This window comes from Alosa sapidissima, chromosome 2 (assembly GCF_018492685.1).
Source record: "Alosa sapidissima isolate fAloSap1 chromosome 2, fAloSap1.pri, whole genome shotgun sequence".
NCBI lineage: Eukaryota > Metazoa > Chordata > Actinopteri > Clupeiformes > Clupeidae > Alosa > Alosa sapidissima.
In genome coordinates, this window is record NC_055958.1 from 22487999 (window position 1) to 22512951 (window position 24953).

General features: G+C 43.1%; 1 protein-coding gene across 4 annotated transcripts; it reads right to left on the reverse strand.

Moving 5' to 3' along the window:
- Positions 1-1660: 1660 nt before the first annotated feature.
- mid1 (midline 1) lies at positions 1661-24597 on the reverse strand. Of its 4 annotated transcripts, none has more exons than XM_042083420.1 (11): positions 24481-24597; positions 13973-14706; positions 12296-12349; positions 8279-8374; positions 7271-7378; positions 5674-5822; positions 5416-5543; positions 4765-4908; positions 3733-3894; positions 3427-3634; positions 1661-2785 (listed from the first exon to the last, which is right to left on the reverse strand). In XM_042083420.1, exons 2-11 carry the CDS (start codon positions 14648-14650, stop codon positions 2437-2439), a joined length of 2076 nt encoding a protein of 691 aa, XP_041939354.1. In that variant the 5' UTR covers positions 14651-14706; positions 24481-24597; the 3' UTR covers positions 1661-2436. The 4 variants fall into 4 exon arrangements, with proteins under 4 accessions (XP_041939354.1, XP_041939337.1, XP_041939346.1 ...); XM_042083403.1 differs by lacking the exon at positions 24481-24597 and adding an exon at positions 22139-22334; XM_042083412.1 differs by lacking the exon at positions 24481-24597 and adding an exon at positions 16450-16781.
- Between the last annotated feature and the right edge of the window lie 356 nt (positions 24598-24953).

A 24953-nucleotide genomic window follows, 5' to 3' on the forward strand; every position in this document is an offset into this window, starting at 1 on the left:
TATGGAATTAGTTGATTAGATAAGTGTAAATGGCAGTCACCTTAGTCTAGGCTACAGGAGGCTGTAGATTCCTACAACATTTGTTTCTCACAAATTAGTGTCTGGAGTGAGTTCGTGATGAGATGTCTTCAGGATGGAGGCTTGCATACAAATCTCCAAAAGTGGTCCACGGACCATCAGTGGAGGGATGCCCTCCCTTGGGGTTATTGCCGCTGTTTTGACATTTTGCAATAGACTGGCACCCCTTTTCTACGCTTCTGTGAGTGGCGAGTGACTGTTTTTGCCCTGAGAAGACTCTGACAAAGGATGTTTTTCTGTTTTCTAAGGCTCTATTTTGTTGTGGGAAGGCTACCGGTAGGGTAGGTGCAGGAGTGTCAAAAAAGCAAAGATGTGGACATGCTGCTGGCCATCTTTTCATTCAACAGGGAATGTTGTTTTATTTTGGGAGAAATGGTGTGTTGTCAACACAATAGGCTATTCCATGTTTTTAAAAGTCAACATTTGTTTGTGTCTTTCTTTCTTTGATTCTTTCTTTTCCCATTTAGACTAACATGCTATAAGGTCAGATTTTTACACCGTGTTGATCAAGAATGGAGTGGCTGTGAGGCAAACTAGGTCTCACGGAAAGACATTCAATATAACTGTCCTCAGGGCCAAAAATGATGATCTGCTCTGAACCGTGGGGCTGTTGGCCTAACAAATGGGAACAGAGCTCGATTGATTTTTTGGAGTCCTATCCCTGGGCTAGGTTATATATAGGCTACCATAGAAGCTCATATTTAGCAGTAAGTGTGGTGTATGTCAGTTTTATTCACTATCTTAAACAATCCTTTAATTTAGCTGAATATATTTTGTGCATGCAGGCCACTAGCCACAGAACAGTGCTGAGAAATAAAATATGTTTTTACAAATGACATAGAAAGTTCAGGCAGTACCTTATTACTCTATGCTATTTTGCTGTCACTGTCAACCTGCAATTAACCAGCAAACATTAATTGGGACTGAATAGTTGTTTATTTATCAAATGTTTTTTCTTGTTTTTAGAATGAATGATTTTTTGGTATTTCAGACACACAAGCACACTTGCACTTTAGTGTTATTATTACTCATGTGCATGGAGCTTCATATTTTTGTGAAATGGAAGCTTGTGTCAAGAGTAGCCTAGATGATGTTCAAACTGAGAGAGGTGACATTATTCTGTCAAATAAACAAACACATTATCCTATATTGAATTTAAAATAATAATAATAAGTCAGTGCCCATGCAGACAGATCTGTGTGACATCATGCCACAAGGGGAATCTGTGTGCTCTAGTGCACCGTCATGATCTATGTCTAAGGGGCAAGTGAAGGCGAGGTCAGCGTGAGGTCAGCCGTGTTTGGGCTCACGCTGTTGAAAGAGACTGAGGAGTCCCCCAGCTATGACACAAAAGCACAAAAAACGGAGATGTCACAAAGGATCTTGTCAGTCTCCTGTATAGGTGTATGCTGTCTGAGTGTCCTACTGAATCCCATTTTGACATACTTGTTTAAGTCTTTACTCACAAATATAGTCTTCGTGTATGTATTTGTGTATTTATCACACACATACTCCGCCCTATAGAAGAAATATTAAGAACTGTTATCAGAAGTCCAAAAACAAAGTAGACTATAACTCATACTTGAAAGCGAAATTTTAATATAGTGCAATATTTTTGATTTTAAGAATTAGCTGCAATAAGTGACATGTGTGGAAAGCCTAATATGGTCATATTTTTCTGTCATCTCTTTTACTAACACAGTTTTAACATAATCTGTTATCAGGATTTTAAAATGTATGTGAACTGTTCCAATATAAAACTACCAAATGACAAACTGTGACTTTCAAGCTGAGTTTAAGAAATCATCACCTGAGTCCAAAATGAATAAAGAGAGTTCATTTGACACTTCATTTTTTACATACAGAAGCTGCTGTTGCAATAATCATGACTTTAGTGATAGTTTTGTAGAGATGAAGACGTGTGCCACAACTGTAGAAGTAGCCCATAAACACAGGACCATGGATAAACAAACAGACAAAATCATGTGAATGTGAGAGACAAATAAAAGCATCTCATTAGTGATTTCACATTAGCTGACTTGAATAGAGCTATGCAAAATGCCTTCCTGTGGGGCTGAAATAAGCTAAGCATAAACACAGAAGATGTGCAAAGCAAAACAAAACAATTTCTAAGTGTAATTGCTTGTTTTTCCATTTAAATAAATAATATTCTCTACAGAAACTAATGAACCATAGGAGTATGATTTAGGAATGATTGAAATAAAGGCTTTGTTTATTTTCATCATCTACTTTGTACAGCTGGAGGGGCATCAGTCTTTTCTGTGGTGAGTGAAGCACACAGTCTTTTTGTGCAAGAGCATTCAGTGAGTTGGGTGCTGGAGACTTCTGGATCTTTTCTTAGTCCTGAGAATCTGTCGTCTCCAGGTGGTCGGGAATGGGCAGTCCCGTGAGGACAGTCAAACACTTGTTCCACACGTTGAAGACGGGACACACCGGCTGAATGAAGGTGATGTCGTAGGTGTAGAGGTGGTGGGAGCCCACGGCGTCGTAGAAGGACAAGTAGCCGGCGTCGTAGTCCAGCAGCACGCCCAGACGGCGCAGGTGTGGGGACGGCTCGATGGGCATCTCTTTACTGTTGTGTCGCACTACCCAGGCGTTGTTGCAGCGGCACAGCACCCACGTGGCAGAGTTCTTGCCAATCCACTCGTGCTTAGGGGCAGACTTGTATGCAATGCCCACAGCAAACCTGGGGAAAGAATTGAATTTAAATATGACGAAATAACTCATGACAAATAAATATGACACATCATGGAAAACATGAATAGCTACATTAAGATTTATTCCATTCTATTCTATTCTATTTTGCAGGATTGCAACAAATTTCCCTCCTGTTAAGTTCGTGGTCAAATGTGACCGATTGACAATTCTTTTCCCTCAAAAAAAATGAATGGGTGAGAAAATTGTCAGTGTATAAAATTGAGCCCAGGCACAAACCAATTGATCAGATGTATGTGTGCTTCTGTACATTAAAACACACACACAAACACACCCTCACTCCCCCTCTTTGCTTCTATGCCAGCCCCCACTGGAACCACTCCCCAATGGAATCGTCCCCTTTCTAAATTGCATGAGCTCAGGTCAATGAGGCCTGCAGGCCATAAATAGCAAATGAAAGTTCAAAACTGGAAATATCCAATAGGGTATAAGTTGGTACAAAGGTCCATCACAACATCAGATGATAATACATGTCTTACTATGGATTTATAATAAGTTATAATGCAGTGGTCATTTTTGACCGGGAACACAAAACTAGTAAACATAAAACGAACACAACAGGAGGGCTAACTGGGTCACAAAAAATGCACCCTGACTAGATAACGCTCCTACCATGTGCTCCCTCCAATCAGAGCCTCCCAGTAGTGGCGGCCACTGTCAATGTAGACATTTCCTGTGACTCCGTAGCTTCCCTGGCTGCTGAACCGGTCTTGACTGTGGCTCTTTTTAGACGACGTCTCGTCTCTCTCCACTGTCAGGCTGTCATGGGACACCTTCAGCTTCTTGTGGGCAGACTTTGGGTCCAGTTTGAAGGGCTGGCCTGTGGAGGTGGACATCAGTGTCAAACCTTCACTATGTCACTGTCTGCTGTGTCAGTCTGAGCTGCATGTGTTTTTAGTGCAGTGTGCAGAGACTCACTGTTGGTCTTGAGTTTGCCCGGCTCGCTGCTGCGGTTCCCTGCCTGGTTAATGGCCTTAACGATGAAGATGTACCTGGTACCGCTCTGCAGGCCATGCACTGTGTAGTGGTTCTGCTTTATATTGGGCACAATCATCCAGCTGTCTGCTGAATTACACAGACCTGCAAAACAGAGCAATCCAACAAAGATGTTTAAAAAAGACAGAGTACCTCTCGGTGTAGACTTTGTGTTTGAGAGATCAAGATTATCTCAATATTTTAAGATGAGAGATCATCAGAGTCTGATAAGCCCTAAGATTCTTATGAATCGTGACTATAAACACTATATCAACAAACCCATTGACGGACTTTTAGATGAATGGGTGAATGATGTTTTAGATGACTGGGTAAATTATGTTTCTGCTCCCTTTAAAAGCGAGTTTGTGCTGCATATTACATCAGAGGGTACTTCGGGCATTTGCGCTGAAATGTGCTTGACCACATGAAAGAACATTCCAGTGGTCATCGCTGTGACAAAGCTGTTATTTGCTCCCAGTGTTTGTGACCCATAAGTTGAAACAGTGCAATCAATCCAGTGTGGCTATGAAGCAGAAGAGGGCAGAAGCTCGATTAAGCATGTCGAGGAGAGGCCTTTTTAAGAGCCTGCATGCACCCAGTGATCTTTTCAGTCTGCAGGAAGAGCCGGGGGCTGAGGACTGCCCTTTCATTAGTCCAGGCATCATAACCCAGTCTGGGTCACAATATACTTGTACGCCTCGGCCTCAGTCACATGTAAAGCAGTTATTCATCATGCTCTACTCAGGACATTTCATTACTGTATTATAACTGGCCTGTATATCATTTTTTAGATATTAGATATTTTTTTTAGTTTAGTCGTTTCTTGGGATAATTCTCTTTAACATACAAAATTAAAAGATGTTTTAAAATACTGTACAATCAATTTTATGATGTTTTATATGATGCAATTTAATGTTAACAACAATTATATAAGCACTGCAACATGAACCCAGGTATGAATCATGGTTTACTTACTGACAACATTGGATTGTCCAGTAAAGATGGCATACTGCAGTTCATAGGAAACAACACTGAACTCATCGTCAGATGTCCAGTGGACAGTGATTGTGTCATGAGATGCCGTGCATAATTCCTCTCGGATTACAGGGGGATTGGGGGCTGGAACATGAAATAAAGAGAAACACTGATTTATTGTCATCTATAAAACAGACGGCATGTGCACGAAGCTGAAGTACACAGATGCTACCAGCTGAAAAAGGCTTGCATACTATTGCACATTAAAACTAGGTTTCCAAAAAAACACTCCAGGCTCTCTGTGTTGAGATAAATATGACTGTGACTGCACACGCTGTGTGATGCAGTTAGTTGGCTGTCCCTTAAGTGAAGCAAGCTCCCACAACATAAAATGTAATACCCTGCAGACACAGCCTTATAGCAGCTGAAAACTACAAATCTGTTTTGAAACATTACTCTAAAACTTAAAAAACTGGAATGTAATCAGAGTAATTTCATTATGTGTTAGTTAGAGTCATCGGGGATAAAACACAGAAGCATCTTAATGCACCACGTGCGTGAGTTTTCATTGACTGAGGTGTAAATGTGCATATCTAGTCCCTCAACAAAGACAAATACCACATATTGTTATTTCATGGACAGTAAACTGACCTGTGAGATAATCCAAATTTTCCAGCATTTTCTTCTCCCGGGTGAAGTCTAATGTAAATGTGTCAAATGTGTCTTTCAGATTTATTTCTGGTATCAGGATTTGAGATGATGCTGTAGCCATAGAGACTCTGAAATATAAAAAGAGTGATATTTAAAGGTTACCCCAAATATTATGGTTATGAAAGATACAGTAGTGTAGCCCACAGTCGAGTCATTAGTGATCACGCAGGTAGAAAGGCTCCTCCTGGGTGCTCTTACCTCTCTGAGATGTTTTTGGCGGTCTGCAGGAAGCGAGCATGGTCTGTCTCCTTCAGGGTGTGATCAGCCTGAGTGATGAGAGAGGAGGATCTCTCTATGCACTGCTTGCAATTCGCTATCTGCTGTGCAAGTTTCCTCAGACGAACAACCTGAAACGAGGGGAAAACACAAGTTCAATTAAATTCATTTCAATTCAGTTGTACCTATTTATAGGCCAATAATGGTCTCAAGGTGCTTTACAGAGCCCAAAACCTGAGCCCTCTAGTGAAGCACTTAGGTGATGGGAGCACGGAAGAACTCCCTTTTAACAGACAGAAATCCGGAGCAGAACCAAGCTCATAAGAGTGGTCTATCTGCCTGAAGCTGGTCTACCTCAGTAAACTCAATACAGTTCATCCTTCCTTCAGGTTATTACAATAATATGTGACCTGTATATTAGGCTAATCAAACATACAAGCTTTTTGATATTCCTACTGTGTGGTTGGTGATGGCAAATGCAGAGTTACAGCGATGCCAGTCATGCCACCAAGGCCAAAAAGCACACAACATTTATTCAGCTGTTTTGATGACGCCTGGATGGACAGGACATGCTTGAGCTGGTCCAACAGGGAAGAGAGGCTCATGAAATTCTTTCCCTCCGACTCCACGTTTTTAATTCTCATTTCCATTCCAGCGCTCCCCATGGTAACCGCGCTCTTGTTCCATCAGGGCAAACGGCAGCCCTTTGACTCTGCCACGAGGTGAGGAAGGAAGCGGCGCTCCTCTGGGAGGGCTTCAGGAAACCACCCTGATCCCCCAGCAGCATGAGACGCCGCTCAGCATGCCAGCTGGGCCCCCCGGAGACCCGCTTAATGACTTTCTTGGGGGAGAGAGGAAACAAAACTACTTACAGTGCGCTGATAAAAACAGACGCACGTAGCCTACCACCACATCGCAAGGCATTAATAGGAGAACTGTGTTTTTGGAGTGCTGTGAGCATGCGGTGTGTCTCTGCTCAAACATGAGTACACTGCTTATGCGTGAACACGTGGCTTCAGTTCCAAGTAAACAAAATCAACATAGTCGACCAGCCCGTTCCGACTTTTCGTTTGGCCCATGGGATGAGAACACGCGAACTGACTGTAAAATCTCCTTCGTGTTGTGTCAACATCTCCTGCACTCTGCCACTGGAGGAGGCCAAGGTTGATTAGCCTGGGGAGCGAGCAAGGCGGGGGAAGCGAGTCGGAACATGCCCGTGCGCGGCCCTGCGGCAGTTTGGCCCATCTGCTCGCCCTGATAAGCGTCAAAACGAGACAAAAAGACCACTTGAATAATCAGGGAAATCATGTGCACTGTTAGGCCATGCACAGAAACCCACTGGAGCTTCTGGGTTGTATCAAAACATAACCGTCAGACATGCTGGACCATAGAATGTGTTGATGACTGAAACCGTGATTGAGATCAGGTGCTGAAATAGGCCCATCAGTAGCTCAAAAGTGCATCCTGTACAATAAAAGGCCATATTGCTTCTTCCCCTCTTCCTTCTTGTTTATTCTTCTAGCTTTATGATGGCTTATTTGTGTGAGTAAAATGAGTGTAGTGTGGTAAGGTACAGTACCTTCCCTTCCTTAATTTTGGAGCCGATGATCTGTCTCCTTTGTTGTATGATATCAATCAGGACATCACATTCCTCAAGAAGCTTGTTCTCTTGTCGAGCCGCATTTACCTGGAATTGATTGAGAGAGATTGATCATTTTTAGGATTCAATCAAGCATGTTGTGACCTGAGGGCAGTGGTCATTTGAGGACACATTTTTGCATTTGAGACCATTATACATGAGAGACTTTTGTGTGAATATCTATTGACATATCAGCATCTCCTTGGTGTGATTCTGACTTGTCACTGAACCCGCATTAAAAAAAATCATGCAACTATGTTGTTTCACTGGAACGAGGCACACATCTCTCCAACTGACAGAGCAGCACACAGGCAGGTGAAACCCAACAGAGCATGCAGCCATCCCTCCACTTCACACCACTCCTGCACGCTCATTAAGAGAACCAGGCCATCACGAACCACTGCTTAGATCAGTTAATATGCTGTGAAGTCTGCTCATGCATGTGCAGTACATGTGAGCCTGGGACAGATGCAAATGTAACAAAGCTCTACTATAGACCCTTTCAAGAGAGTTCCATTATCAGCATCATAGTTGGCCCCACAAGACTTCCTTTTTAACATTCCATATGTTATCTTAATGCAGAGGAAGTAAATTGGGGCCCAAATAGAACGTTCAAGCATTGTTTTTGTTTTTATTGTTGAAAGGGTCCATAGCAAAGATTCTAGAACAGAGCATCTTTGGTCCATAGTTCTTTAAAAATCCTAATCTGCTTTACCACCGCCACACACATTACAGTGTATTTGCTGCATGTATTTATTTTAGCCTCAAATCAGAATGATAAACTACACATGCATAATATTGGAACAAAAGTGGAATCCTAATTTCGAATTTCAACAAAAAACACAATGGAAAAGTAGTCAATGTCACAATAAAGCAGCGGCAGATTAACTGAGAATGAACGTATAGGCTATATAGCATATGGTGAGCCCAGCCTGAGGACAGCATTACCTCTACATGTTGACAGGTCTGGATCAACTTGCCCATGAGACTCTCCAGCTCATTATTCCTCTTGATCAGGTTGCTAAGATTAGAATCCAGAGTTTGCTGAAAAAAATCAAACAGTAAAATATGCGTAAGAATTTGCATGTAATTTTACATACTCCTAAACGCCAACATGCAACAAATGTTTTCAAATAAATCCTAAAAAATAAAAGCCCTACGCTCATATCTGATCACCCAGCATGGAGCAGTCCTGCAGACTGAATGAGCCTGTCAGATTGGTTTTATGATCAGTCTGTAACACCAGGACAACCCCCCACTGCCAAAGTCCCCATCATCCCGTCTGAGAGCTCCAGCCCAGGCAGGCGAAGACTAGAGCATCTGCCACTGATTTAGGAAACTGGAGCATGTAAACACCCACCAATACATCCATTAAACATGGACAACACTGCACTCTCTAACCAGAGGAGTTTGGATGTACAGAGGAACTCATGTATGTTCATACGCAATGTTTCTTGAGTATGTTGGTTGATGTTTGCTAATAATGAGACATTAGAGTCTCTGCAGATTACTTGCACGAGCCTCATGAGTAAGTGCTGACCACTGAGACATATGGAGGGGGAGAGAGGATGTGTTGAGGGTTGGAGTATGTTACTAGTTCATACGTGAATCCTGGATGAGCTTAATATTGTGATTATGAGAAAGAGTTTTATAGGACTCCTACAGGAACAGGCTATAAACATACACGGTACTGCTATTGTTTAAATTACAACATTCCAGTGATGCTACACACTGTGGTAGCCTTCTAACATATTGTGGCATTTCTAATAGAGAAATCTACATTTTTATCATTAATGATCTTTTTTTGGAATTTTGGATTGATTTTTTTTTGCGGGTCTCACTGAACTGTTAAACAATTCAAAGTGGCACACAGGATATGCTATGCACTCCCAATGTGCAGTAAAACATATTATGCTGCTATTAATGTCCGAGAAAAATGAACATGCAAAACTTCACTGTTCACTGCCTCTACATTTTGAAGTATACATGAATATTCCATTTGTGAATTCCAATGGTATACACAGCATCTTAAAATATACATACAGTGTATTATAACGTGTCAACACTGGAACAACTTTTGATTCATATGACTGCACTCAGCAGAGCATGCTCTAAAGTGTGGTTGACGGAATGAGCAGGGGAGAGTAGCCACAGTCCACACACAGTGGATTAAGTCACAGGGTTTTAGGAAACAGGGCAAAAAGCCCTTTCAGGTCAGGACTTCTCATCCTGCAATTTCATAAGGGCCCTGAGTCACGACTCACGGTGCTCAGAAATAGCGCTGAAGTTTTTATCATAGCCGCCCTCTCAGCCAATCATTTATTCATGCCAAAGCAAAGGTGATGAAAGCCAGATAGTGTGGAAGCAGCGGGAGGAGAACCTCTCTTACTGGATGTGTGAGAGGAGAGGAGAAGAGAAGAGTAGAGAAGAGAAGAGTCCACCTTCACACTGAGACCTTCTGATTCAGTGCAACTTTTTAGGCCTTGCTTTAGAAAGGACTATTTTAATAAGAAGTGTTATTATTTAATTTACCAGGGAGACAATAGATTGAGATTTCTACAACATACTAAGTGTTGAATTAATTTGGACATTTTTTGACATTTACATTGAATTTTGATATTACTCTGAGAATGTAATAGATATGTTATGGGGTGGTAAAGAGAGCTCACATGTACTGCATATTGGCAGTTTGATAGCCATGGTCAATTACGTCGTATACATGTTCAGAATTAAGTGCATTAACAAAATGGATTGAGTGTTTTAGGTTTTTTGTGGTAGTAATGCTATTGTGTGTTTTGTCATGACAGAAAACAAAAACAAGCAAAGAAAGGTACACAAACAAGAACAAAAGAAAACCTAAAGAAAATGTCAGAAATCAGCACTACGCAAAGCAGTATAGTGTCTACTGTAAAGAAATCAGCACTACACAAAGCAGTATAGTGCCTACTGCAAAGAAATCTGCACTACGCAAAGCAGTATAGTGTCTACTGCAAAGAAATCTGCACTACCCAAAGCAGTATAGTGTCTACTGCAAAGAAATCCGCACTACGCAAAGCAGTATAGTGTCTGTAAAGAAATCAGCACTACGCAAAGCAGTATAGTGTCTACTGTAAAGAAAGTGTCATTTTAACTTTGGTAGAGATGTTATAAACAACATACATTGATAGAATAATACACATTGATTAAATAGAAACTAATCCAGAACTCTGTGTTCAACATAGTCATCAAACACTATTATTTCACTGATGCGCTATGTATCAGGAGAGAGATGAGGCAAAAGGTTTTGGATGGTGCAGGAATGCGTCAATGTGCTTGGAATGGACAGGACATGATGTTTGTAGGGAAACTATCAGGTCTTCTGTCAGGAAGGAAAAGAGGCTCAGCACAGCAAAGGTGTGGAACCACAAGGATTTTCCACCTAGAGGAAGCTGCCATTCTTTCCCTCCCATCATTTTTAATCACTTTCCATTTTTTGGTCATTTGCAGCCCTACGGCCCTCTAGGGGAGCACACAGATAGAGAGCTGTGACTGTACAGAAGAATAATAAAGAAGAGGAAACTCAGGAGCAGGTAGGTGGATACCTCCAGTGACTAATGGTATGCTCTGCCAGTGCATGGCAGTCTGTTACACAAAATCACATCTAATAATAGGGCTTATACATTAATTTAATCACATCTAATAATTAATTTAATAGAATTCCTCATCATTCCTTAAGTGCTTGTTTAGTGAAATAAAAAGGCCCAAATTCCCCTTTCATCACATTATGCGATGCAAGTGCGACCTTTGAATACGTCAGGCTTTGGCTGTGATAAGCTGAAAGGGATGTTAGAAAATCGGCCTGTGTTAAAACGCTGCAAGTACACAAGCTCTTGCTGCATGGCTAACTACGTCTGGGATGCAACCAAATAGGGTTATGACGCTGTCTCTTGGCAGGACAGCGCAGCATTGGACTCCTCTGTGAGTGGTTCAGAGCAGTGGATGTTGTAGATAAAATAATATAAATAAAATGTGACATGTTAAGTGCAGCTACTTTTGCCGTGCTTGCTGCATTAATATTGCAAAATAATTTGTATCCTCATGTCAGAAATATTTTTGGCCCTTCTAAAATTCTAAAAACAGCAACATTTTGCATTATTAATACATTTTAAAGCTATTTGTTTATTTCCTGAATTGAAAAAGTTCCCAAGAAACAAGAACGGATTAACTCCATCTGTTTTCATTTTGAATATTCATGTGATTACTGTACTTGTGACATCAATCCTAAAAAAAGTCTCACACTGTACTTGTAACATTTATAGATATTAAAGCTAAAGGTTTCTGCGGAAGCTGGTAGATTACATTCTTGCATGTCAGCATAGAGAGAAAATAAGAAATTGAGTTTAATTACATGAGTATAATTGCTGTGTCATACTGCACACCGTGTTCTCAAACGCTGCGCGTCGGGGTCCAGTTCGCCCTGTCGGGACTTATTTTCCCAATAATGACCGGCGTTCTATACATTATCCCTTACACATCTTAAACTAGTGTGATGGGAGGAAATTCTGAATGTAAAAAAAGGTGTGAAACCACATGACAAGAGAACAGACCAATCAAAGTATCTGTCTTTCACCCAATCATTGGGCTGAGCAAAATTTTCACAGACAAAACAGACACAGACCAGACAACTGTCACACTCTTTCTGTTTCCTTAAAAAACTGGCTGTTGGGAAAATAGATAGATCTAATACAGACGTAACACAGATATAAAATAATTATGTGATAGTTAAAGATTAATCTCTTAAGTGCAGTGTATTTTCGAAGTGGATTACAATTACATAAATACATTTATATTTGATGTTCATGACTTATGAATGACTATCCATTTCCGTAGTTCAGTGCAGGATAATGATGATATTCAAATGCCAGGTGTATCCCGTGGGGAGCCCGTAAGATGGGGGAGGTAGGGGGTTTATGCCATAAAGATCACCTGGTCGGCTTCCTCCTGTTCTCTCTCCTCACTCGGAGAGCGGGCAGCCTCTCTCTGCACCATGACAGCATGATCAGACAAAGGAGAAACGGTTAAGTCTAATGTCCGTCTCACCTGACACAAAACAGCTTGTTTGTACTGCTGTGGCTTTAGGGGAGAAGGTGGGTTGTTGTGGATGACTAAGCACTTGCTCAGGATGCATTCATCAGGTGAGCAGACAGGCAGACACAGTGCACAGTAGTGCAGGTACCAACGTGGAGGAGTCACTGTTTCGTTGCAGGGGACCATGCATATGGTATAAAGTGGTGAGGGCAGAAAGGTCAATGAACCAGCAGGTTGTGATGTCCTATATACAGTAGGTCCACATAGAGACTGTTATCCACACAAATACACAGCAGAATTTGTACGGGTGCCTCTGTGAAATTCATGGACCAAGTAAATGTAAGCATTTTGCCTACAACCCATTCTGAGAAAAAATAAAGTGCTACAGCCTAAATGACCTCAGATGCTCTCCACTTTATACTGACAATTAATTGACTGTAGGATAAGATGTATGTTTTTGACACATTTCAACCACATACACTACAGTAGAAAGGGTTCATGCAAGACCACTCGTGTGTTATGAGGAGTAATTGCCACAGGAGGGGAAATTGAACATCACAGCTGTTCAAATCTACTTAAGCATAGACCATTAAACAGATATTTAGGAGTCTTTAACGAAGCCCACAGTCTGTTGGCAAAATATTGACCTACCGAGTCCAGCATTTTGGCTCGCACAGTTTCTCTTTTAGAGCTGAAGTGTAGGGGACTGTCCGGTCATGCTTTATAGCTGGGCTGACTGACAGCATTTCTAAGCCGTTACGAAGCATGCAATAAAGGCTCTACTTAACCCAAGATTTGTGTTGGTGATGTATTTTATTAGTATTAATTGTGTAGCAGAGATTGTGGAGAAACCCTTTACCAAACGCTCCGAGTCTGAGTGCTCTGCATAGTTAAAATGGGTTCAGACTGGAGCTTTGGTGAAAAGACACATTTACTGAGGATCTGAGTCAGGTCAGTTTGTATGGGCTGCTGCAATAACATTTAGCCTTATCCTAGATATACTGTAGGTCAAAATATAATATAATAATCAATGGGGGTAAATGTTAATGTCACATAAAGAAATATATCCAGAATATCAAATTACTTTTTTCTAAAAGACGTGCCTCCGTGTTTTGCCAACGGAGGAAGAGAAATGCTATAAAAGATGTATATCAATAAATGATTCATTCCACAATGTATTTTGAATCACACGACTAACTTGTTGACGGAAATATTACTCTGTTCAGGGCAATACATACGCATATGTCATTTTATAGAGCAGATATTGTGTTCTTTGACAACTTGAATTGACACACTACATGAATAGTGTTGTAGTGACATACAAGATCTGACTTCAAATCATGCAGCGTGATCCATTTACTATGACTTATTATTTCCATATTGCACAGATGGAATCAAAATATAGTTTTAAATATTGTTTCCATAATTTTTCTTTGTTGTGCACATATATACTGTATCATAGTAAGTAATCTACTTTTCACTTTTTAGAAATGTGTAAGGATCGGCTCCCCCAGCTCTCCTACACTCTTGATGCTGCTCCCATGCATCCAGCCCCGCCTGGCCAGAGACTCTTACCTTGAGCTTGTCGTAGCGCTCATTGAGCGCGGCCACTTGGTGGTCACGGTGGCGTCCCACCAGCTTGCAGAGCGAGCAGATGAGCTGCTCGTCGGTGACACAGTACATGTTGACCTTCTCGTCCTCGTGCTCCAGGCACATGAGGCCGCGCAGGTGCTGGTCAGGCAGCGGCTCAATGAGCCGGTGGCCAGTGAAGGGCTTCTTGTTGGGGTGCGTGGCCTTGAGGCACTCGTCACAGTAGGACACCTCGCAGGTGACGCACGTCTTGACCGCGTCCTGCGGCGGGTCCTGCTCGCAGAACTGGCACTGCACGCGCTCGCCGGGCGAGGTCATGGCGGGGCCGTCGGTGGCGGAGGAAGAGGCGGCGCGCTCGCGGCGCGTCTCGCTCGGGGAGTTGGGCCCGCTCAGCGACGCCTTCTGGAAACGATCGATAATGTTCTGTAGGGTGACGTTCCGTTTGAGTCCCTCTAGGCCTCGCGGGCTGAGGGTGATGACATAACGACAGGTTGGACACTGGAAAGCACTGATGGATTCCACGGACTCGTTGGTCATGCAGTGGGACACCAGGATGCGATGGGCACAGTGGAAGCACAGGCTGTGGGCGCACGGCAGCAGCAGCGGATCCTCAAAGAGCTCCAGACAGATTGGGCAGGTCAGCTCCGACTCCAGTGTTTCCATCTTCAGGCGAAACAAAGCGGTGTCGTCAGCGAAATCCAGGGAAGCTGATCAGCTATCTGTGGGGATGACACACAGTTCAATTAGAGGGGATGAGGGGGGGGGGGGGGGGTAGAGAGACAGAGGAAAACAAAGAGAGAGAGAGAGAGAGAGACAGAGAGAATGAGAAAGAACAAGAAACACTGTGAGAGAGGTTGAAGCTGTAGGGGGTTGTCAACTTTCACAAGACACAATTTAATGAGCACACACAGTGTTGTACTGTATATGTGCACAAACAGAGGCTGGCGCAGATACACAAATGAAATAATACACCATGGCCACAGCGTTAATTACCGACGTTATGTATACAGTCTCAAGATCACTCTGAATATTATTAAATGACCTCAACTTTAAGAACAGTAAAGCCGAATTCAGCCTTTGAGATGCAGATTATCATGAATAGATTTGGTTCCAAATGAGAACATGCAAATACATCAACTTTGGAATGTCTTTTCATTTCATGGTGGCTGATATAATTAAGTCTGGGCTTATGCTCAATTTTCCTTCAACCAAAACAACCATGGGAGGGAACACAGCACTGTAAACAAACTCCAAGACCTCTCTGGTTTGTCTTTCTTTTGATTATGCAATGTGCGGACAGGGGCAAATAGCTTGTTCAAAACAATGCCCATACACAGGATTGTGTAGCATGAGTGTGCGGGCCTCCAGTGCCGTGGGGTGGCCTGGCCAGACAGCTCGGTCAAGCAGAAGGCTGAGCCACGCCGGCTCTCTGCTGGGTTTCCACGCAGCGCTGGACACTAAGCCTTTGTTACCGGCGAGTCAGACACCACAGCTGCGACGAGTCTGTGCCTGCCTTATTTCACTGGGTGAACTCTACCTTCACTCATTAAGTGTGAAAGAAGTTAAAGCTCATTATCAGGCCAGAGAGGCACAGACGGGCTTTGAAGTGGCAAAGATACAGCAATTATGCCAAGCAGTGGGCCAGGGATTGTTACTGAAATCCATTCAAAGCCGGGCAGCTCTCTGTTTGCCATTGGAATACAAGAGACAATTGTTTCAGGCAGTCCCAGGAGTCCGACACAGACATTGCATTGGTCTGCTGGCATTTGGGACACTTTTTGTTGTAAGTCATATGATAGTCATTTTTTAAAAATGTGTCTTGATAATGACTGACCGCTAATCAATTCCTTTCTGATTCAAAGTGTAATGTGTACTAAGTCATGAATGGCTTACAAATGATAAATAAATGAAAATGTATCGTCATAATGGAAATGTTTTTACATTTGATAATGCAAAAGAGTTAAAATATTCATTACTTTGAGATGCAACTATTACTTTCACATTTTACGTTACTTTAGGTTTACATCATAGCCAGTTAAAGCATCAGTATTTGGGATGAACCTGAATATTATCTGTATAAAATACGTCTGTGCAAAGTTTCTGGATGTGTATTACACATAATCTACATGACACTTACAAAGTGTCATTTGGAACTTGAAAACATCCTTCAGATCAATATCAGGTCAGAAACTGAATACATATCTCCAATGAATGATTTATCTGAAATAGCCTGGACAAAAAAAAACCTCACACAAGACCGAAAGTTCATCTTTAACATATCTGACTGAAGAAAACATAAAACATGCGTTTGATATTAAACATGATATACTGTAAGTGTCTCCACGCATGTCAATGCAGTCGAGATGAGAGAAAACACAGAAGAGTGCATAATAGGAAACTGCCAGTGAGCAGTACCTTGCACACACACACACACACACACACACACACGTTACTTTACCCACCGATGGATTTCGCCCCGCTTTGCGCTGCTTAGACATTTTGATGGCTGAAGAACTTCTGACCCCAAAAATGAAAGCGCATTTAGAGGAAAAGCACCCCTCTTTCAGGACAGGGGATCCAGATGGCATGATTGTCCATAACCCACTAATCCAGCGGCAACACCAGCTCACACTGAGCAACAGAGTAGAGAGGGAGGGAAAGAGAGGGAGGGAGAGAGATAGAGAGAGAGAGAGGGAGAGAGATAGAGAGAGAGGCAGCAAGCACAACAGGAAAAGCTGCCCGACAATTCCAGGAAAGCCAGCTCCACCTAGGAGAAGTGACCGGTGCAGGGAGCAGAGTGACCGGTGCAGGGAGCAGAGTGGGATAAAAGGAGAGAAGAGCAGAGAGAGGACAGACACAAACACAGAGAGGGAGAGAGAGAGAGGGAGAGGGAGAGAAGGAGAGGGAGAGAGGGAGGGAGAGAGAGAGGGAGAGGGAGAGAGGGAGCGAGAGTAACAGAAGGCGTGTAAGTAATCCTGAGAGAGGGCTAGTGTGAGAGATAGAGATAGAAAATGGTAGACAAAGAAATGTCAGCGATGACAGAACTGTACAAGGAGACAGAAATGATGAGAGAAATAGAGAGAGTTCTCTTGGAAAAACTCGCCAACTGTTCCACTGGTTTTTGCTGTCAGGTCAGAGTCCCATCTTCCTTGTGTCCTGAACCTTACTCTCTCTCTCTTTCTCTGTCTCTCTCTCTCTCTCTCTCTACACTTAAAGTTAAAGTGAAAGTCTCTCCTGTCCCACCATGCCGGCATGGGGGGCCGGACTTCACACAGCTTTGCCAGCGCAGATTAAGAAGGAGAAGAAGAGATGACACGCAGCAGGGTTTGCAGCATGAGACAGGAGTCTGTCTGTCAGGCAGCAGTAGCAGCAGTAGCGGCAGTAGCTCAGGGCTCAGTGCAGTGCAGCAGCATCTCTCTCTCTCCCCCCAGCCGCACACAGGGCAACAGCTTGACCTGGAAGCGGCAGATTACATCACAATCTGCCACATCCATATACCACAAACAACCACCACCACCACCTCTCACAGTCTCAACAGGATTTACGTCAGAGTAAGTGCTAAAAACTTAATTAAAATTTCACAGATCTGTGTGTTTGTATTTTTAATTCTCCCTCCATCTGATTATCTAACTTGAGACTCATTTGAATTGTCACCAAAATGGTCATCAAGTGATTTTTTTAGAGGGATTAAGCCTAAAATGGTGGGTGAAAAGCCTAAAAAAGCCTACAGATGGGACATTTCCCTGCCCTTCCACCACCTCATCACAACATCCACATGTGTCAGATGAAGTCATGTTGCCAGTGTGGACACACCACCCGCCCCTCCCCGCTGGAACATTCTCCTAAAAGTAGATCACTTCACACCCATCATCCCAGCTGAGATCAGCTTATTACATCTGAGGTCACATGTAATGAATGACTTCACGCGTTCCCCATCCGCTGCTGCGTTCTAACCTTGGGCAGGCCGGTCCATCTGGCCCCCATGTGCTGCCTCCTCAACCCCACCAGCGCAGCTTTTACATGTGGACACTGATTGCTACCATAGCTCTCGGCACCCCTCCTTGCCTGAGTGGTGGGAATAGCCCCCTTCTGAAACACACACACACACACACACACATACACATCCATGCTGAGGGCATCAGAGACATGCCTTTGCGAATACTACACTAGTGGCGAGGGAACCCGCCTGAATGGCATGCGAGCGAGCGAGCGAGTGAGTGAGTGAGAGTGAGTGGCATTCCTGGCCTGGCTCCTCAACAGGCTCCCTGTTGGGCTGGAATGCGGGTGTCAATGGAAGTCATGGAGGGCTGAATGGAGCTCCATCAGGGCCACTCACGGCTCTATGGCTCCTAATGGAGCTGGATGGCCCCCTGCTCATCTCCCCTCTATCTAGGCTCGCCTACTCACATGCGCTCGACTGGAGCACTGCATGCCTTTATATCGCTATGTGAACGCAGCATTGGATGGCCCACCAAGAGTTTATTGGCAAAGAATTGTTATGATACTGCAAAAAATATATTTAAATATCTATCAGGATAAATATATTGTGTGCTTCTTGGCTGAGGACACGTAAATAAAGTCCGCGTGGCTGCGCTCGGCCATCAGCCTATTTCGCCTGCTCCCCATACAGTGCCAAAAAAAAACAGTAACCTTAATTTAAATGGACGTTGCACAGGATGTCAATGCCAAATAATGTTGGCACCACTTATTGACTGGACACATGGCCATAGCCTTTCATGCCTCTCAAATGAAGCTTGCAGCTAGGCACAGAGTGGGGAAAATGAATGAACGATCGCTTGTGACTGTAGATCTGCATAGTGATTTACAATAGGCTACAGTTCTTTGTATCATGTCATTTAAAGGCATGAAATGAGGTACCGTGCAAAACATGCTGAAATACCATGTGTGGTTTGTGCTGAGCAGATTTTGGATGCCACTCTGACATTGGATATGCACGACCAACAATGAAACAATAGTTTCATACAGACAAGACTTTCAGGTTTCCTGAGTTCAGGAGAATGTGCCAGGTTGTGTCACATGCCCTTCAGCACAGTCAGTAAGCCAAGGACGCCTGGCCTGGACGCTTGACTAAGACACTCAATCTCACTGGCCAATCCAGAGCAGTATCCTGCTCTCCTATGCTCTCCCTGTCTCTTTCACTCGCTGAGCAGATCCATGCTGGTTATCTGTAATCCACTCTCAGCAGCATATCTGTGTCCAATCAGCACTCTTTCATGCTCTTCACTAAACAACAGAGGCGGATGGAGCGGGCCTATTTTCCCCCTAATGTGATTGGCGACTCGGGCGCGATGATTAGACAGGGTCTAATCTCCTAAATCTTCACCCTGGACGTATCACAGTGATTATCAGCATGATTATCCTCATTTTGGCCTACATTCACCGGCTACACTTTGTCTGTGGCACTCGGAGCATGTGGTTAGTAAGAGCTCCGGCCCGTGTTGGACAAACACTGAACAAACAAGCTTAAACAACAGGATAGAGGCAAAGCACTGCACACCATTAAAGTCATTTTGCAGTCATGCTAAATGCATGAGGCAGATTTGACCTTCAGTTTCACTTCCTAGCATATCTAAGTGATCTGAATGCCTTCATTAAGATATCCATCTCTTCCCGACATGCAGATAAGCTCCTGACTGCCTAATGTGGTGATCCAGAGTGCAAATTAGCATAAAATGAATTTAACTGAGGGAACACATGAACTACAGTATTTACACTGAGTTAAAATGCTATGTGCTGTGAAATGAAGCCCACTATGGCAAAGCTGCTTTTTCTCAAGATGCTGTTTTCTTGGCCTACGTTTTGGGGTCTCTTGGCAGGAAAGCTGCCTGTTACCTGGAGGCCATGGAATGCTCAGTGCAAAGGCCAAAGATTCCTTGGCAGGGCCTAGTGTGCACAATCCTAAACAGGACACTTAGGCACATTCTTGTGCATCCTTAGGTCAGCAGACTGCCGCCTGTTCTTATTAAAGAGAACAATCATAATATGCTAACAATTAAAGATCATAATAGAAATATATTTCCCCCTAAATCAGTTATATGCCTTGAAATGAGTAGATATTGTGACAACATTGTGTCAAATTATTAAGGAAACTGGAACTAAAAAAAAAAGGTTATTTGACTGTGTAACTAAGCAGAACAATGAGCATTTACACACAGAATTTTGTATCTATGTGGCACATTTTCTCTGCGAGATCAGACAGTGGAAATGGGACCCGGCGTAAAGCATTCTGCCAGGGGCAGGCACACTCTCTGGGTCATCCTGGTCAGTAATCCGAACTCGCCCACTTCCTCCTGTGGTTTGGCAGGTGGTGTCTGCAGGAAAACACCGTTTTCTTTCCATAGCTGTGAACTTAAGCAGAAAATTCCTTCCAAAAGAGCCTGTCCTTCCTTCACTACCCTCCCATCAGAGGACTGCAGACCAAAGAGTCCCAGGGTCAGGTTGAAGAAAGGTCCATAGGAGGGGGAAAAGCTAAGTCCAGCCTTTGGTCAACAGTCTCTTTCTTAACCACAGTCCTGAACCTGCCACTTTTCATGGAATGTAATTATGGCCAAACGAATGGTTAAATACAGGTGCTCTCATGGAACACAAACACAACACTATTCCATGCAGAGTTATCTCTGTTGTGATATACTCCAAATGTGGAAAGATATAGAAAAATCACAAATAAGTAGCAAACATTAGAAGACAGCAGAGGAAAATTGTTGATATGTCCATGAAGCCAATTCATGTCTCAACATTGCCACCTTGCGGTGAATCTGTAAATTACAATAGGAACCAATAATGAAATGTCAGAATGTAACTCCTTTCCATATATTCCCTTTATAGAATTTAAAGAAACAGGTTAGCTGGTCTATTGTCTGTTTGAAAGGTCCATCTCATGACCTTTCAACTGAAAGCCAGTGAAAGTCAGGGAGGGCAAGCAGAGCTTTGGCCTCTCACTCAGCCCCAGTCTCTCTTCAGCTGCCACAGAGAAAGCTAAAGTCTACCAGAATAACAACTTCAGGCGTTATAAACGCAACCACACCTTCATTCCACATACAACTCAGCCTTCACATGTAGAGTCATGACCGGTTTCTGTTTATGTAAAACAACAGCCCAGAGCCACCCCAGCAGTTTGGTTTCCACGGTGACCCCCATTATATCGTTTGGCCCTGAGGTGAGGAAAGGCATGCTGACCAGTGTGGGTCAGGGTCTCCACGCTCTGAAGTCCAGTTAATAGATGATCAATTATCTGCATTTTTCACACTTCCCTTTGGAGCCAAAGAAAATAAAGAGGCTTATCTTTTAAGATACAAATACACCCACTAATTAAATTGCCTGAGGGCATAAAAGCCACTTTCATGGTTATTAAACTATTCATTGAAATACGCTGGGGAAGAATCAGATATGCAGCATTTTTTACCGTCTTATCTCAGCTCAATATCTAACTCCACGGACTTGAGAAAGACAGCCGACTAAAGAGCTTACTGGATCCTATTTCACATGTTGATGAAAGTACACCATTGGTTCTGCGTACACACACAGTTCTAATGTGAGCACACAGCAGTCGTGTGGGAGCGCACACACACATCTAACTTCTCAGCAGTTTGGAATGCCAAGCTCACAAGTCATACAATGCATGAACACACTCTCTTCACACATCATAAAGTGAGATGAATGTGTAGAAAGCAAACAATTATAGAGCACACAGTTCATCAGTGTGGCTATATGCCACAGAACAGTCATTTGGAAACTTTCCATGTGGCATTTATATATTTTCATTTCAGTAAGATTATTATAACTTCTAAAGTCAAATTCAATTATGTAGATGAATGCAACCTACACATGTCATTTACTTCACTAAAGTCGGGGTAAAAATGTCCAGCAAAATATTTTACCATTTGTAAAACCTGACAACCAATTACAGTACTTATGTCGTACTTTCTTTGCAGGTTACAAGATTAAAATGGAGCAAACACACTCACATACACTCACTCACTCACTCACACACACACACACACACACACACACACACACACACACACACACACACACACACACACACACACACACACTTGGCAGTGCCACTGACTGAAGGACAATAAGTCTTTGTAACAGGTATGCATGTAAGACCAGTGATGTTCTCCTTACCTGCCACATGGTTAAATTCCCATTATCCATTAACAGAGCAGAAGAAGAATTAGCAAGCTGGAATTCACTCTTGAGGCAGAGTCCTGATACGAACATCCACAGAGGAAGTCTGTGAGAAAAGTGAATGCTTGTGCTCTGACTTTATTTGTTTATCACTATCTGTATTGCTCCTTGTGGCAGTTTCTGAACCTCAAGCTTTCCAGCTCAGCCAATGGCAGAAGGCAGGAGGGGCACTGTCCAACCACCCGCTCTCTTTCTGTCTAATAGAATCTGTCACCCACGGCTGTGGGTGGGATTCAGCTCTCCTAGCCAATCAAACATCAGGGGCGGGATCTCCAGAAGTATTGGTATGTCTGACAGGAGTTGACAGAATTCAGGCTTTGCAGTTATGTGGAACTGATATAAAAAAACTACAGGGAACTGCAGTGAAAAATATGTTGAAAAAGAACAAAGTTCAACAAATAAAATAAGAAAAAAAAAGTAACAATGCTGAATGAGAGAACAAGCAAAAATAAGTCTGTACTTACACACAATGACACAAAAGCAGGAGAAAGTAATTTCAGACTAGCATCAATCAGTCTCTGACATTCTGACATTCTGGGTTCCTCTATACTTCTTGTCTGTGTAACTGTCAAATAAGCAGAGTGGCTGCCCTTGGTTGGTTGCTCTCTCTCTATCTCTCTCTCTCTCTCTCTCTCTCTCTCTTAGTAAAATCAGATGAGAGGTGATCAATCACTGAAGCTCCAGAGAGTTCAACCCTCTTCAGGAGGCGGAATCCATAACCCAAATGACGTTATCTGCTCTGTTCATCAGTTGTGTCTTCTCTCTGCCTTCACCAGATGCTTGTCTCGTGAGGCTGGCAGTGCACCTCGATGGTGAAAGCAATGTTCTCTCTCAGTAGTGTCAGAAGTGAGTGAGATTTTTCCACATGTTCAGTTGGCATTAACAGCGGTATTTTTAGTGGAGATGTGTGTCTCATACTCTGTTTATGCAAACAGTATTTTGAGGGCTGTGAATTCTTCAGCCTTCACTTTGAGCAGTATTGTCTGTGTCAACCACATGGAGAAAAACATAACATTACTTTTGCGCTAAGCAAACTCTTGCAGAAACACAGTGGAATTTGTTTGTGGTGGAGGCCGTGGAGAGTAGGGAGAGCAGTCCTGGCTGCCTGGCATCAGCTCTCTCTGTTGCTTATTTCCATGCTGTGGTTGTGGGGAAGAATGCAGCCCTTTCCACCAGCGGCCACAAGACGGTTTTAGCAGGAACAATTCAGTGCCATCGCTTTTCATTCACTGGACTCAAAATTACAGGCTTGGCGCTCACTAAAACTAACTGACTCTGTCTGATCCATACAGGCCGGTCAGCTCACTACCAACGGTCATTACTTAGCTATTAATATTATATTGTTAAGTTGTAAAAGCTCTAAATAGGTTTCTCAACTACTCTAATCTAAGAGTTATCACATTTTTCCTGGGTGCGGCCAACGAGCACCAGCCCAAGATTAATACGCTAATACCATTTCATTCCACAACAAAGTCCACTTCACAACAAACAAAGCCACAGCATGAGCCTGACAGACTGATCCAGACCCTCAATCCCCATTTCAATAATGTGAATTATATGCCCAAACTTGGACCTGTAATGGGGATTATGCGGTCTTAACTCTGGTAAACCACTTCACTGTTTAATTGCCATCTCATCACTAAACACTAAAGAAGCTTCTGGGATTAGAGAAGTGTGACTGGCTTCCGTATTACCTTTTAACAAACCCTCTAGTGTCTTACTGTGGGTGGAATACATGGATGGAAGTCGAGATGAATAAATGTAATTTACTGAAAAAACAAATATATGAAAGATATGATTTTACAACTACTGTACATATGATATATGATTTTTGATCAGTGTCAGCATAGACCGGAGAAATCATTATCTGCTTCTTCATCCAATGCATATCATCACTTTACCAGTATTGTCACCAAAAACAGAGACCTGATTCAGTCAAATGAATATAGTTAAGAGCAACATGCAAATGAGAACACAGATACACTGACATTTTTCAGATTTGGGGAAAACCATTCTGAATCCTTGGTAGAATTGTCATGCAAATGATCTTGAAAATGTTAGAGGCAATAGCTCAGGAAAAACAGTCCCCATATCTAGTGTGAAGCATATAGCACAAGCCTGAGATGAAATACAGTATCTGCCAATGAGCAACGCCTCCCGCGTATCCCAACAGCCCACAAATATTCCTCAGTCTCCTGCCTGGAAACAGACCACAATGCATCCGAGCGAAATACATTAGAGCTAATGACAGAGAAGCATGGCATGGAGGATTGCCTTACCAGTCTGACATCCACCGTGTGAGTGACAGCTGAACACACAATGCTGGGGACTTAAAGGAAACTGCTGAGAGCACCAGTTTCCTCTCAGGAGCACTCTCTCTCTCTTTCTCCCTCACTCTTTCTCTCACTCTCTTCCACTGTTCCTTTTTCTTCTTTCTCTCCCACTCTCTCCCCCTCTCTGCAAGTCTCTCTCTGTCGGTCAGACTCCAAGACTAGACTCCTGCCTCCTTCTTCTGCCCCTATCTCTGATATTCTCCTCACAGTTTCACAGACACACACCACTCTAATCCATTCTGGAGAGGAAGCTGAGGAGGAGGTGGTGGTGGCGGTGGTGGTGTATTTGTATGTGTGTGTGTGTGTGTGTGTGTGTGGGGGGGGGGGGGGTGTTGTTTGTCGTCCAAATGACTCCAGCAGCTCCAGCGACTTCTCAGGCTCTCCTCTCTGTCTTGTTTTGTTGGGCCGGATCATTAGCC

Coding starts and splice junctions, on each gene's coding strand:
- mid1 (XM_042083420.1), bottom strand. CDS start 14,650: ATGGAAACACTGGAGTCGGAGCTGACCTGCCCAATCTGTCTGGAGCTC. Junction 4,909..5,415: donor AAATTTGGATTATCTCACAG/GTCAGTTTACTG, acceptor TTCATGTTCCAG/CCCCCAATCCCCCTGTAATC. Junction 3,635..3,732: donor GGGCAAACTCAAGACCAACA/GTGAGTCTCTGC, acceptor CCACCTCCACAG/GCCAGCCCTTCAAACTGGAC.